Below are 16348 nucleotides of genomic sequence, written 5' to 3'. Positions count from 1 at the left end.
AGGAGGAACTGATCCATGTTTATCCTTGAGGAACACAGCCTTAAAAAACACCACGCTGCACACAAACCCCTCAGTGGTCTACCTATAATAATCTGGGGAGAATGTGGCCGGCTTTGACGAGATAAGGAAATGTAAATTTCCGTTGACTGGCTGCTGACATGTAGATATAGAAACTGCAGAGAGAAGCATTGTATGTCGCAGGCTCATTGGCGTGTTTGAATGTGTGTATTAAGTGTTGTACGGCCACTTCCACCGATGAGAATTGCATCCAATTTTTCTGCGCAACCAACACCATTATAGATAATGCCTGAGAGTAAGTTCTCGATGGCAGCTCCATGCAACAACTGCTGGCTTGACGGAAACGCGATCGAGGCCCGTGACGGGAGCCACGTGGGGGGAAGTAAGCGGCGTGTCACCCAGTGGTCGACGGACCTCAGAGGGAATTCAATCCCTCACGGAGAGCTGTGTGGATTAACTCCCTCACTATCTGCTAAGTCTGTGGTGACTTAGAGCCACTTGTTCTGCTAATAAAACATTCCCTGGAAGCCAGTGGCACAGAGCGCCGCTTTAAAATAAGGTGCTCAGTTTAAAATAAACAGGGCTAGTTTTTAAAGGAAGACACTTTATGTTTTATAATGAGCTCCATAAAGTCTGTTCATGAGCAGAGAGAAGTGTGATTGAAAGCGACAGGAAATTAGTATGACTGAGGAGCTTTCCAGGTCTTTGAGTGGGACTGATAAGGTGTAATAATTTATCGGGGAAATATATTCAGTGTACAAACATTACTGCATGTATAAATTTTCTGAGATGCACCCAGCTGCACTTATTTTATGACAGATTTGGCAGCACATTGATTTTAAATGACCTCTAGTGGGAGGAAAATCTTCGGTCGTTAAAGGAAAAGAGCCGCAAGTACATAAACCTGAACTCCCCGACTGCTTCAGGAATAACAATGTTGTCCTGTAGTCACATTTTCTGACTGAAACCTCTGCAGGATGAAGCTGACTCATCTCTAACATGATATGATGCGATAATATTTCATTTCAGATATTTGGTTTTTAAGGAAAAAAGAAGGAAAAAAAGAGTAAGAAATATTCAAAAGGGAGTGAGAGGAAGACAAATCCTGATAAATTATCACCCTATGCCCTAGACCAAACTTATTACCACACCCACTATTTACAATAGCCCTGTTCCTCTCTAATGAGTTCCATATAACCATGTAACCACACATTTAGATAAATATACACATATCGACACACATCTTGTTATGTATGAACACTCATTTGGTTACATTTAAATTTGGTTCCTGAATAAACCCAAGTGCATCCACACTATATTTACAGATTACAGTTTATTTATGTATATGTACATATTCATCATTATCTATATTTTTCCTAAACTCCTTTATGTTTGGTTTTAAATGTAAGCTAGTTTTGTTCCACAGCCCTGCTACACATATGGATCCACAAAGTCAGTTTTGGCACCTTTTTGGTGAAGACATCCCTGGATCATTTTGGGGTCAATTTAGCATGTTTTGAGCTATAACAAGTAAAAAAAAAGGTCAAAAATTCTAAACATTTCAAACAAAAGTACAAATGCTTCACCTTCACAAACTCTTATGGTGTTTATAAGGGGTATAATGATTAATCGATTAATTAATTTATATTCCTACAATCCAACCAGATTGATCCGTCTGGGGCAAGTTGTTCATCAAATCCACCTATAACATTATAAAATCATTACTAAATAAACTGAATTGATCATAATCAATATTTGATTTTTTTTGTTTTTTTAATTGAAGCATAGTAGGTTTTTTTTTTTTTTTTTTTTTTAGTATAACGTAAAAACAACCATCACAGTGGACAACACATGACGGCAGCAACAAATTATCTAATGAGTGGAAACACTTTTGCAAAGACGTGACCATACAGTGTGGTAGAACGTTCTAATAATATTTTCTTTGTATTATTTTGATGTGGAAAAACAACAGTGGTCTGAAACTAAAATTTGAATGAATTTGTCATTAATTATTGTCTACTTGTTTGTTTGTACACATTGAATTTACACTTGATTATTTTCCAAGTAATACAAGGAATCTGGAAAACTTTACCTGCAGTGTTCAGTACCAGAGTCACACTGGTTTCATTTTTTGACTAAAGATGTCCTGGATTTATTTTAAGTCTGTGAATCGTATCGAATCATTCAATATTAACTTTGAATTGTATTGCCAACCACAAATATTTAAAATTAATTGTTCCACCCCTAGTGAACGTGTTTGCAGTAGTGATTACCTTAAAGTCGGGGTTGGGGTTCGGGTAGGGCAGCCAGGCAGACCGGGAGTTCTCCTGGTACTTAAAGGGCCCGTTGAAAACCTGTGATATGGCACTGAGATTGAAGGCACACACTGCCGATGCAGCAATGCTGTTTCTGAAAGTCAAGAACAGAGATTCAAAAAGGGACAAATGGAGAGAAAAAACAAAAAAAAAAGAGGAAACGGGCTTAAACATCAATGCATAAAATCTGTAATAACAGTACTAGTACAAAACATCCATATTTGCACAAAGACCACAAATCAAACTAGTCACACATACTAGTGGAAGTGATTGCCATTATTGGATTATAAATCCAGCAGTAAATCGCAATTAAGCCGCTCAGTAATAAGCTGTATAGATCTCAGTCCTGAAATACAGCTGTGACTTTTTAAGATGTCAGTTTCAACAAGTATTGGTTGCCTTCTAGAGAGAGTAAAGAATGAGAGAATTAGTACTCAACTCAAACTGCGAGACTTAGGCAACGTGAATTATAATCCAGCGAAGCTGTTCATTAGACTGGACGCCTGCAGGGGGAAATGTTTTCGATACCCTTCAAAAGACTCCTCTCTCAGCAATGTGGAGGCATTGACCATAAACAACTGATCGCTCAGCTTATGGAGTTCGTGCGTGCGAGGTTTCTTTTTCAAGGGTTCGTTTAAAAAAATTGATATACATTAGAGAAAAGAAAGTTGCTTAAGTAAAAGATTCAGGGAGCATGAAGATTTTTTTTCAGGATCTAGAACCTAAATTTAAACTGTTGCTTTAAAGATTTTAGTCATTTATTGTCAAATATTTAAGATTTTGAATAATCTTACAAACCCTCTGCCGCCTTACTGTCTGCTAAAGGCATCTGTGGGACACCATCCTGTTCAGGGGGGCTTACAGATGCTACATCGACTCTTTTTCATGGTGATCATCTGAATCAGCTTCTATGTAGCAATTTGAACTCTCATTTTTGGTTCATACCCTCCACCGAATCCACTTTTCTCCCCACACGTGTATGAAATGACCTTTCCTTTGGAAATAGGTGCTGTCAGAATCTTTTCCTCAGTTTCGTTTAAGTTTTTCACACCTTTTTGGGTTTTCTTTAGCTTCCTACATTTCTGAACTTCTATAAAAAAATCACCACTTCCTATGTGCTAACTTGATTTTCCCTCAGAATATTTAAGTTTTTAACTCTTAAAAAGAAAGCTAATATAAAGTTGTTGTTTTTTATGAGATAAAACAAAAGTTTGGGTTCATCTAGTTATGTTGATGTTGGGAGTCATCCACATTTGTCATAGCATGGATAACACGTCAACGTAAGACTTGGGTCATCAGGACCCCCTAAGAAAGCACAAGGGTTAAGTCAAGTATCTCAGTTACTTATCGTAAGACATTTGCCTGGCCCCTTTATTGATTTCATTGTTTCAGATCATTGTTGCAAACCAGTTAAGTCACATTTCGTTTTTGAGGGATATTTTCACTTCATTTGTTTTAAACATTTTTTTTTTACTCTAAATAGAAATCTCATTTTAGTAAAATATCTTGAAAATGTTATAGATCTAGATCTCTGTTAATCTAGGAAATAACTTGATTTCTCAGATCAGATGATTGTGTTTGACTGAGGTTAGTAAAATGAAACCTACCTTGGCAATTTCACCTTTTTTTTGTTTGAAATACAATTACTAAACCCTAAGGCCAAGGCGCCACATCATTTGTCATAAGTCTAGCCTTCAGGTTCTGTTGGGATTTGGGGAGTATTTGGATTTTTTTCACAATTTGTAATGCACGGGATAAAGAGCTTCAGTTGGTTTTCATTTTCTCGTAACATGTAAGGCATGTTGGATGACAATTTCCTGCTCAAAAAGTGGTCTATGGATGAAGTTTTGATTAAAAGTCAAGTTTTGAAGGCTTTGAAAGCACCATAAGAGACTGTTTGTGCTTCACATATGTTCGCCTCTCTTTTATATCACCAATTCATAGTTAAATAATTAATAACTTTGCCAAAAGTGGTGTAGAAATTATATGTCTCCCCTGAAATAACTCCAACTAAATGTGCCAGAGCTAAACTAATATCCAGTAATGGATGTAAGAGCTGATGGAACATTTCATAAAACCTACTCACACATTGGTTGTAAAAATGCCATAAAGCAGCTCCAGCTCAGGCAAATAGAAAGTGCCCTGCAACTCATTATAGTTGAATGGGATTTCTCCTGGTCTGGAGCAGTTCATCCTGGCCTTCATAAACGTGGTCCACGTGTCCTCCAGGAGGAAGCGGCCGCCGATGTCGTTCTTGCAGACCCGCCCGACGCGGGAAAACACCGTCCTCCCGCAGTCGTGCTCCACCGCGTTTTCTCTGAAGAAGAAGTAGGTGAAGTTGGCGATGTCGTAGGAGGAGACGAAGTTTGGCTCTGTTGGAAAAGAGATAACAGGGGAGGAGGAAAATGAATGAGACAGAGGAGGGAAAGTAGACATCGAGAGGAAAAATTGGAGACAGCTGAGAAAGATGAAGTGCGGAGAGATGAAGAAAAATTCAGGCAGAAAAAATATTTAAGGATGTGGAAGCGAGAAGTAGTGGGAGAGCGAATGTGTTATGACTGATTGACTCTTGGAGTGTGTGAGTGTGCAGCCCACACTACAGTAGGTGATCAGGATTAATAACTACAGGCCGTGTTATTAATGGCATTGTGTTCTAATAAGGAAACTCATTTTTCACTCCCCAAACCTAAAGGTTATGATGAGAAATGACCAAAACAGGTGTAGCTTAATAGCTTCCACCCCATCTAAAGCATCCGACCTCTGCAACACCGTCATCGCCCAGACGTTCATCTTTATGTTTGACATTATTGGATCTAAACTGCACACTTTATTTTCACTGACAGTGATTTAATCCAGTTTTAAATGAAAAAGCCCCCACCCCTTACTTATTTCAGCCTGGCTGTGCTCTGCACCTTTTAGGGGGTTGTGCGAGGAAAGGGGGGGGGGGTATACAGGAAGAAGATCAATTCGCCATAAAATTTATCATTAAACCTGCTCCCATAAAATGACTGCAAAGCAATGGATGTGGTAGTTTTATATTTATATCCCTCATAAAACTACAATTTGAGTCACTCGCTGACAAGACACCCGTTGACCACCTGCTCAGGCTGGACACCAACATCTATTAAAGCAAACACTTAAATCCTCTTTTTTAATGTCATTCTAAAATAAATGTTTTCTACACTGCAAAAAAATGAAGCTGTAGACTGCAACCCCATATTCCAAAAGGCCACCACACGGCGACCTAAATGTAAGTTTTTCAGAAAATTTAGCAGGTGGGCACATGGCGGAATGTGTACTTGGGAGTCGCATTTTTACACGCCGCAAGGAGGCGGTTGAGATTTTAGGAAAGAGTTTAAATTTAAAGGTGATCTAACAATTTTTCTCTAAAAGTTCACAGGGATCAGTGACAGTCATTCCAGTGACAGACATAAATGACGCCATTGTGAAATAGGGCTTGGCGGCCACTGAGCGGTGCTAGCTGGAATCATCAACCTGCAGTAGCTCCAGCTGGGCCATGTGTAAATGTCTCCGGATTACGGCCATCCATGTAAAGAGTCACCGGCTGTCAGCTGTCCGGTAGCTCAAAGGTATATTAAAGGTGGGAAATTCTTGCCACCTGACTGCCGCCAGGCTGCCACCTGACTGCTGCTTCACTACTACCTGACTGCCGCCTGACTGCCACCTAACTGCCGCCTGACTGCCACCTGACTGCTGCTTCCCTGCTACCTGACTTCCACCTGACTGCCGCATGACTGCCACCTGATTGCTACCTGACTGCTACCTGACTCCCGCCTGACTGTCAGTATCTACATTCATGATCACACAAACAATTAAAAAAAATTGGGCGGCAGCTTGAAGTCATGAAAATTCTTCTGACCACTCCCCACTGCGCAGGGGAAGTTGCATTTGTGACCATAGCATTGAGAAACTAAAAAGACCTAGTTTAAAAAAAAGTTTTTTCTGTCTTGTAATATGTATGTATACATATATATACATACATATACTGTACATACTGTACATACACACACACACACACACACACATATATATATATATACACACAATTAAAAAAGATTTTTCTAAAGCAAAATAATCTAAGTTTAAGAAAAGAATAGATTTTTTTTCTTAAAATAAGAATTCTTATAAGAATTCAATTTGTTGTCATTCATTTTTTAGTTTATTTAAGTAATATTCTAACATTTTTTATTACTTATTTCTAAAAGGTTTGCAGTGCAAGAGGAAACAAATAAAAACAAGGATTAGACTTTTACTCTAGAAAAGTTTGAGCCTGCCTGAGAAAACAAATAAAAGGAGAATTTTTATCAAAAGATTCAAACTGAAAAATAAACTTGTCTTTAAATTTATGCCAAAATAACTCATTTGGTGAGTTTTTATACCATTGAGCCACTTGGAGTTGTACTGGGCAGTTCGGAGCGGTGGCAGCCCCCCCAGGCTGCGGTAGATGGCGGGGTCTCGCCCTGAAAAGTCCATAGCAGTGGCGGCGTAAAGCTCCCCGCTGGAGGTGATGAGGGCAGTGGAGTTGTGGAGGGGGTTGTAAGGGCAACGAGCCATTCCACTGATCTGATCATGGATCTCTGTCAGGTTAGTCAGCTGCAAAAAAGAAGAAGATGAAGATCAAGACCTAACTGATACTGACAGGAAGTAGACTACTTTCAGCTGAGACATGACCCTTAAAAAATATATATATATATATTTGTAGAAAACTGAAGTCTAATTTATAAAGACATGAAGAAAAATATAGGACAGCATATTAAGTAGCAGCATAAAAATGCAAACTAAAGTATGGAAAAATGTTTGTTTCTGCAAATATGCAAATGTAACATGAAAAAAAATCAAAACAACAGAGAAGCTTCCTCTCATTAGTTTTTGTTTGGTTTACTTTGCTGTTAAGCACAGACAAAGACAGGAGCAAAAGGAATAATCAGAGAGCGCATTCAGAATAATTAGCAACATAAAACCCAAACACAGCAGCTGCTTCAAGTCTAATGTTAAGAAGCCAACTGTTCAAAATAAGCAAAATAATCTGCGCTGCAGTGTTTCCACACTTTGGGTTTTGATGTCTCTACAGGACAGCCAGCTGTTCTTCAGTCTGAAACATTATTATTCCACGTATTCGAGGCACCTTTCTGAGAATAAAAGGGGTTTGATGTGAGGTTCGGTCTCCTGTTGCATACCGACTTTGAATAAAAAGTCAGATTCATTTCCCTGTTTTATAAAAAAAAAAAAAAAAGAAAAAAGCTTAACAACACGTCCTTGACTTAGCCCCGACACACTGCAACAGCCCTCTACTTAAAAAATAAATAAACCATTCATAAATAAGTGAGAAGAAATAAAGGCCACAGCCCTCTGATTCAGACCTGAATGCAAAAAGAGAGGCATGCACGTTTTAAATTCAAGATGTAATTATATTTTGTAGTGCTGAAATGGGAAATATATGGGGGATTAGCTCATGGCTTCTGCTCCAATCCGAGTTCATTCAAGTTCCTCGGGTCTTGTGAATGCTAAGCAAAAAAAAAGATTGCACTAATCTGAAGTTTTTAAACTTCCGAGTGATAAGTAAGATGATCCCTGATGCAATTACTTTCCTATCAGTCAACCGAGCCCCACATTTATAACTTCATGCTCGCTAAAAAGGAAAGTGCAGCGGCAAGAGAAGTAATTCCTCATCTTTTGGCTCTTTTCAGTCACCAGACTCTATTCGGGATAATACAAATCAGCAGATTCACCCAATTTTGCTAAAACTTTTGCCACCTGACTCACAATAAGAAACAGAGCAGCTCCACTATAGTCTGAAATGAAAGCTCGACATTGATGGCATTTTTTTTTTCCTGCTGGCCAAAACGGTCCTTTTAGGTCAAACGAGTCATTTAGAAAACAAGAGGATGGGCGATAAATAGGCGGCGGTGCATCCGTAGCATTTTGAGGAGGTGAAGTGAAAGTCGTCTCTGTTGTGGGACCCAGCAGCTGCATGACTGGGACACTGCAGTGACTTTAAATGTCCAGAATAGACTTTTTTGGGGGGGAGAAAGAGCAAGTTCACAGCATAGAGGAGTGGTTGGTGTTATGAATGGGCCCAATGAGAAACTAAAAAGCTAAAACTACTATTACAGGAAATCTAGGCTCACTCGCTTGTCTGACGCATTAATAGCCCGAGCTGTCACTGTGTCACTGAGGGTGTCATTCAAATGACAGATCCCAACTGCAATCCACTGAGAACATTTCAAGTGGACACCCTTTAAAAAAATAAAAAAGTCTTCTTCACCAGATTTGGATCAAACTGGAAATTACACTTTTCTTTAAAATCACTATAAGAAAAAGGATCAACGCTGACTTCAATTCAAGAAATCTAAAGGGCAAGTTCTACTGTCTTTATTTATGTTAATAATAAGATACTAATTGAATTATGGCTGATAAACAATTCAAAAATTTGAATAAAAACCTTTAAACTATGGGTTTGAATTGTTTAGAGTCTGGCGATACGATACGGATCCCGATACGTGTCTCACGATATGTATCTCAATATCCCAAAACTGTACCAGAACAATTTTGTATTAATTTATTTATGACTTCAACTGAATATTAGTATGTCTTTCATTGTAATGTTATCTGAGCCCACTACGAAGCACCGCATTCCGCCTTTTTTTATACGATACTGATAAAAACTAAGTAGTACATGTGTCATAGCAACAAAAACTGTGAGGGTTACTGAACATTTAACACAAGCTGGTTCTCATGAGATCCTGATGTTCTTTTCGAGCTGCTCCAAGAGGCTCAGGGTGCTGCCAACTAGTGGTCTGGGGTTAAAGTGGAAAACAAAACTAAAACACTGAAGGACTCTCATAAATAACTAATTAAATATCGCCTTTTAAAGTATTGCTAAACGAATGATCACAATATATTGCCAAAATCGATATTTCCCTGCACCTCTACAGTTAACAATGACTGAATCTACAGCTTCTCAGCTCACAATGGTTAATATTCTGCTCACTCTTTCGTCATCAGAGGAGCTGATAGTAAATGTGTCAGAGTGGAGTTCAACAGCTCCTGCTGCTTCCTGCCCGTTCCACATTAACTAACATTCAGCGAGTAACTACGACAGCTCATACAGAAAATACAGCAAAAAGAATGCCGTGGCATTTCGACAATATGTATTTTTGCAGCAGCAAACAGTCATTATGAGAGAATGACCTTTGAATTTAATGCTTTTGGAACAAAACAAATGTCATCATGATGGTAAACTTCAGCTTGATCCTTCTCTGAAAGTCCAACTCTGATGTTTGATATGGAGCGATTACAGTTCACACGGTAAACAACAACAACAACAAAGAAAAGGCTTCAAAATAATGAACATATTTAAAATCATAAAGAATCTAAAATAATATACCCTGTCTCCTCTGGTTAATCAAATTTAAATGAATTAACACTTTGTACAAAGAACTCAGTGTTAGAAAATGAAGGTGAACGTCATTTTTTAAGCAAATCCAGCCTCTATTAAAGTCACTGAAAAGGTTTTTCGAAATTGTGTAAAGTATTTATTCAAAAGGATCAGCAGAAATTTCAGCTGCTCCAGTGAAACTTGTCCGATGGCGCTGAATCCCACAGACGATGCTAGAACGGATGCAGAAAAGTACACTCAGATTTCAGGGCAAGATATGCAACCTTTTAGCAGCGCAATGTAAAACTGCATGCATCTGTGAAACGCTCACCAGAGGTCTCTTTGTGTCGGTTAGAAATAGAGTTTCAATTGTAAGCTGATTCTTTTTAGTCATTTTATGAATAAAATTGTATTTAAAAGTAATACCTCCCATCTGCACTTTTATTCTGAACAAACATTTGGTGTTTTAAAAAAGCTTTATAAATTTAAGGGGGAAAAATGAATTAAATGAAGTAACACAAATAATTTTTTTTTAATTTACATTATTCCTTCATTTATCACAAGAAGAGAAATCCATAAAGAAGAATGACAGATGATTTAAGGCCATCAAACTCCTCACTACACACTTAATCCTCTTGTTTTAATCCTTTTCTTTTGTTTAAACTTTCAAATCTTCACAGAAAAAGGACCAGTACTGTATTATAGAATAAAAGCAAAGATCTGATCTGTATAAGTGGGGGAACATATGCATTCTATACATGAAATGAAGCAGACAAGATAGATTTGACAAGGTCAACAGCCAATCAGGACGCAGAATTAAAAAAATGTATATAAATGAACAAAACAAAAGTTCAAATTAAACAGAAAAAAGGATAGGAAACCAGGAATATAGGATAACTTCCTTTTCCTTCCCTTTTAGGGTTGCCGGAGCACATTCCGACTAGGAGGAGCACATCCTGGACAGGTCGCCAGTCTGTCACATGACCACACAGTCCCACTTACACCTAGGGACACTTAGAGTAACTAATTAACCTATAAAGCCTGTTTTTGCACTGTAGGAAAACCCACACATGCGCTGGGAGATGCACACAGAACGGTCCCAGCTGGGATTCAAATTAGAGCCTCCTCACTGTGAGGTGCTAACCACTGCACCACCATGCACAGGAGGTATTTGAAAACTTTAATAAATAAACCTAAACATGAATAAACTGTGAATCAGGGGAACCACAAAAGAGGTGCTAACAGCATTTAATCTGAGAACAAAAAACTGATAAATCAAGAAGTTTAAAGCACTTGAGGATGATTGACTTAAATGAAGACAGCTGTAGATTGTTAGCAAATGACACCAGGTGACAATCTGACGCAGACATGCAAAGAAAACATTACAACAACTAACAGGTGACAAAAAAAGCTAAAAGTATAATGCTCACAAAAGTCACATCATACCAAATGCCATTCAGTATTAATACATGTGCTGGAATTGAAATTGATATTCAATTGGCAAAATTCATACTTGAAAGCACAAGGAAAGACCAGGTATTCAAAAGTTTGCACATCCAAAAACATGAAAATCATGCAATTGAAAGTTTAGCTTTCAAAGTCATTAAAATGTATCACAGAAGAGGTCAATGTTGTCTTGAAAGTGACAGCACAAATTAATCAACACCGATCTTTCTTTTTAAGCATACAAATATATGCATTTAAACTTAAAAAATAGCTTTAAAGTATAAATTTACAACAACAAAGCTGATTTAAATTGAAATTTCTATTTGCATGTTGCAGACATGTGATTCTGCAGCTCCACCTGACCCTAAACCCTTTGCTTCCTGTTCATTACTGCTTGAAGAAAAAAAGAAAAAAGAACATTGTTGGTGCGCTGTGGAAATGTTAATGCAATATGTCCATCAGTCCTGTCTTAAAAGGTAAAAGCACAAACATATCGCAGCAGGTCAGAACAGGTTAGTCATTGCAAATGGACTGCAAATGGCAAGTGGACTGCATTTATCCAGCTCTTTTCCAGTTTTCTTGATCACTCAAAGCACTTCTGTTCTCACTGCTGTGAAAATGAAAAGCAACACAAGGTGGTAAAAGCTTTATCACTTCAACTTTGCTTGGAATATGCAACATGACTGGAATGTAGAAGTAGATGTATGATGATAAAGGAGGCACCTTCCGTCTATATACTGCTTTTTTTATCTTAACAAATCCGCTTTATTTGAAGCTTAGAAAAAGGATTTATATTCAATGCACAGTCTGACCAGATCGTTTTAGACTATCATCAAGGATCAATACGTGTCCACATTTTTCAAGAAAAACACCAGCAAGGTTATTCAAACAGGTGTTTCTTACCGTTCTGTTGGTGCAGATGGGCGTGAAGGCATTAGTTCCACAGGTGAACAGCCTGTTCCCATTCACCAGCAGCACCCTGATGTAGTTCTGGCACTCCTCCTGCAATGAACACAAGCCAGAAAACATATTCCGGTTAGCAGCGAAAGCCATTATCAACCCACTGACAAGCAGCTGCATTAGGAAGAGAGGACGAATTACATTTTAGGCCAATAAATGGGGGGAAAAACACCTGTTACCGCAGGAGGGCCGCTTCAAAACGTGGCGAGGCGCGACACAGTCAAATAAAGGCTAATGCCCGAGCGGCTCAGCTATGTCACACCTTCGTTTCCTTGGGATAAGATTTGGAGAGGGATCCCAGTGAGCTGGAGATCAGGTAAAAGCAACACCTGATGCAGGACCTGTCATGATTAGTGCCGCAAAATAAAAGTGCTTTTTTTTCTTTTTTTAGTTCCTTCGTTAATCAATTCAAGACACTTTCTCTAAATTAGGGTAAAGTACATGCTCCACACCTTTTTCTTGGCTCTTTCCCTCCGTGAAGTTCTGGCCTGGCGGCGCGGCAGAACCACTCAGCACTTGGTTAAAAGCTTTTGACAAACAGAGTGGGGGTGACGGAGAGAAAGATTGATGGAGTGAGAGAATAGCGCTCCAGTGATGAACTCTGAACGTGAAGGTCAGGGATTGGAGCTTGCCAGTGATTTGCACCGGCAAAAAGCCATTCTAATGTTACAAGTCATCAGTATTCATCAAGGCCAGACTAACCATATGGGTAACGGGGCGGCTGCCCAGGGGCACAGGACGTGTTAAGGGCCCGGGGGCAAAACTCTGAGAGTGTGTCTGATTACTGCAGCTGCATAGTCATGCCGCCCTTTGCGACATGAAAGCTCCAACACATCTGACACGGCGAGTTCCCTGGGTGATGCACGTGTCACTGTAAACTCGTCAATGAGTGTAATTCCTCAAACAATGTACCACAGTGGTAAAACAATAGAAACGGGGGTCTATCCCAATGGGATCAATGATCCCTACAATACCTTAAATGTTGCACAAGCTGTGAAGAATGCCTGAAAGTGGAATTATTTGTTTGTTGTAGGACAAAGCAGATACACAGCTTTGCCCTGATGCAGCAAATACAGTTGACTGCAACTGGTGACGGCGTATCGTAAAAATTTGGGACACTTTGACACAAGGCGTCCCTTGGACTTAGTTCAAATGGGAGCAGAATGCCAAAAATATCCCCCCTTTGTTTGGTTCTGTGTCCTTTCACCCTTGAGTGAACAAAAACACCTGGAAACTTACTTGTTCCAACAGCTGCTAATTTCTTAAAAGCAAAAACTGATTGGGAAGAAAAAACTATTAAAAAGTGTCGAAAAACATCTTTACCTCCTCCCCACACTAGATATTTTCTGTTTTAATGGTTTCTTCTCTTTTAGCTCCCATCTGAAGTTACAATGAAGGTGAATCACACCAAGATTCACTTGCAAGTACATATATTTTTATTTGCTTTTTTTTAAATACAGGCGAACTTTCACACCTGCCAAATGAAGTCGACTATCTAAAAAATAGATCTTGGTACGGCCCTAACAGGCCTGTGTAAAACCACCTCTTAACTCTTATAAATCTGAACCATCTGATGTCTGCAGGGCGACTGCCTGCTTTCTCATAGAGACTCTGATTTAAGAGTTTGGGATGTCACAGCAAGGAAAAAGCTTTTATTTTTCCCAAACAAGTTGAAGGTTGAGTCGTGATAAGCCCCAGCCTACGCATACACACGTGTGAGGCCGCTCTCGAAACGCACACCTATATATCTATGCTGCTTGTGGACCTTGTCATGCATGGTTTCCTTGTGAGTGTGTGTGTGTGGGCAGGTAGTGAAGGGGTGTGCATAATTCAATTCTTCTCCCGAGTTTGTTTCTGTAGTAAATAATGGCATATTTAATATTTGCACGGCCCCACAGTCTTGACTTGTTTATAAAAACTTCCTGACAAATGTTCCACGTCTGTTCTGTAATACAGAGGCCGTTGAGCTTGGCTCTCACATTATAAAATAAAACAGAGGCAGCAATCAAGTCCTGTCAAGTCGATTTAACTCTCCTTTCTGCTGCCAGTTGAAATAAATCACATCCACAAGAGAAGAGCGAATGCGTGTATTAGAAAAATACGATCGCTTGTAAATTCAGTCACGGCGCAGCGATGGTGTCTGTATAATAGCTTAAGCATCTGTATATTGTGGTGTACTGAGCTAGGTAATAAACCACTGAAATCCCTGTCACCTGCTGGAGAACAAAGTCTTTAAATGCTGTTCTTAGTGTACATCACAGGAGCTGATCCTCACAGGGGAACACTGAGAAGAACAATTCTGCTCCACCAGACTGCAGTGAGTCCTGAGGACTAAGGTAGCTTTGGTCTGTAATTCTCTGCAGCAATCATGCGCCAGCCAGCCCGTGCATGCCTATTATGGCTCCATAACTACCTTTCACAGGGGGATAAATACACAGCGGCACACAGAACGCACACAAACAGGGATCAGGGCTGGGCAGTTCATCTACAAGTCAAGTTCAGCTCCAAACCATCTGTTTTTCAGACAAGATCGTGCCAGCTGACCACGTACTGTATGAAAATATACACCGCAAAGAAAAGAGAAAAACTGAAATAACAGGATTTCCCTCTACAGGAGGGGTGAAAGTGTGGATGGGGAGTTTTTTACCCAAAAACAAGAATCTAGTTCTACTTTTAGGTCAAAGAGCTGAAATTCTTTGCGTTCCGAGATGTTATTACAAAAAGGGCCAATGTTGTTGTTTAAGCCACCATAGTCTTTACTTTTCATTCTTTAATTCTTGCTTTTTTCGTTTCTAAAACCATACCGTGGTCGGGAAAAAAATGTTTGGATTTGCGGAATTACGTCTTAAAAGAAGAAATTGTCCAATAACAGTTAAAGTTAGAGGCTTTAAGTGGCCCTGAAGAGCAAATCACATTATCGAGTAACTTGATGTGAAACAGTCTAAATATAATAACAATTATAAACGCAAAACAAATAATACATTTTTAGGAATCAAAACAAAATTCCAGAAACTAAAAATTTAAAAAAAGTTCATATATAATATCAAAAAACAACAAATTAAAAGGTATTTTAGAACTCCACTGATTGGATGATGATGTTTGAGTTTTTTTTTTTCAAATACGTCTTCAGTGTCTGAATACCTTTACAATTGTATGATTAGTACCGAACAATCCAGTATTGCTTTGTGCTAAATACATTCCGGTTGAAATGATAGTACCTAACTCTTCCAGTTTCTTCTTTCGCTTCATTTTTTTTCATTCAATGTTTATTTCTGGAAAATTACTTTTGTTTTTCATTTTTATTTTGTTTCTTTTTTTTTTTTAAATGTACTTACAATCAATCAATAAACCAACCAGAAAACCAACCAATCAATGACTTATTTTATTTAAATAGCACTTTTCATCAACATGTTGTTGAACATAAAGTGCTGAACAAAAAAGACATATTAACATTAATTAAAACATAGACAGTCGTATAACACATTAGATAAAAGAAACAATAAAACAGACATAAAAATAGACAATAAAGAAAACTGTGGCTAAAATTTGAGTTTTAATTTCTGGAATTTTGTTTTCTTTTCTATTTTTTTGTTTTGCTTTTTGAACTGTTGTTGGGATCTTTAATATGTTTTTGTTTTGAGTGATTTGTTGGTGTGATTTGCACTTCAGGGCCACCGTACTTTAGTTCAAGCACCATTTATTAATCTGTTGCTTTGTAAATGACCAACAAAGGATCATTAAAACCATTCATCAACGCTAAAGGTTTGAGCTGTGTTTTACATTTCTCAATATGTCCTACTTTTTAAATAATATTTAAATAAATTGTTACACATGCTTTGAAGTTTTGGGTTCAAAACTCACCTTATCATCTGATTGAATTCTAAAGTTCAAAGTGGAGACTTTGATCTTTAGATTTGCATGCAACCTGACTTTAGGGACAACAGGAAAGTTCTAGGTTCCTTCAAGAAAGTCAGGTTTCCAAGGTGATACTTTCTAACCAGAACCGCGCTGCAAATCCTCACATGCATCAAAGGTTGGCTCAGTGCTAATTTAAGTATGCGGTCAACTGTAAAGAATTATAAAAATGGATAAGCAAGATGAAATCACATTGTGGATAATCGTACCACGACTGCACACCCAAAAATGCTAAGATTGAGAGATAATGTTTTTAGAGGTTTTTAGCATTTTAAAATAGAATGTAAAGGTACGT

At 38.4% G+C, this 16348-nt stretch overlaps 1 protein-coding gene across 4 annotated transcripts in view; it reads right to left on the bottom strand.

Moving 5' to 3' along the window:
- sema5a (sema domain, seven thrombospondin repeats (type 1 and type 1-like), transmembrane domain (TM) and short cytoplasmic domain, (semaphorin) 5A) overlaps positions 1 to 16348 on the bottom strand; it is a 195204-nt gene that overhangs the window by 116006 nt on the left and 62850 nt on the right. For all 4 annotated transcript variants that reach the window (XR_002920047.2, XR_002920046.2, XM_024279532.2 and 1 more), the window contains exons 6-9: positions 12082 to 12180; positions 6734 to 6947; positions 4420 to 4705; positions 2292 to 2427 (exon numbers count right to left, since the gene is read on the bottom strand). Coding sequence is in view for 2 of the 4 variants with exons in the window: in XM_024279532.2 (XP_024135300.1) it covers positions 2292 to 2427; positions 4420 to 4705; positions 6734 to 6947; positions 12082 to 12180 (735 nt within the window). In the remaining 2 variants the exon portion in view is untranslated. The remainder of the gene's footprint in view (positions 1 to 2291; positions 2428 to 4419; positions 4706 to 6733; positions 6948 to 12081; positions 12181 to 16348) is intronic.

This window comes from Oryzias melastigma, linkage group LG20 (genome assembly GCF_002922805.2).
Source record: "Oryzias melastigma strain HK-1 linkage group LG20, ASM292280v2, whole genome shotgun sequence".
Taxonomy (NCBI): domain Eukaryota; kingdom Metazoa; phylum Chordata; class Actinopteri; order Beloniformes; family Adrianichthyidae; genus Oryzias; species Oryzias melastigma.
The sequence above is the reverse complement of the archived record's forward strand: the minus strand, read 5'-3'. Positions and strand labels throughout refer to the sequence as shown.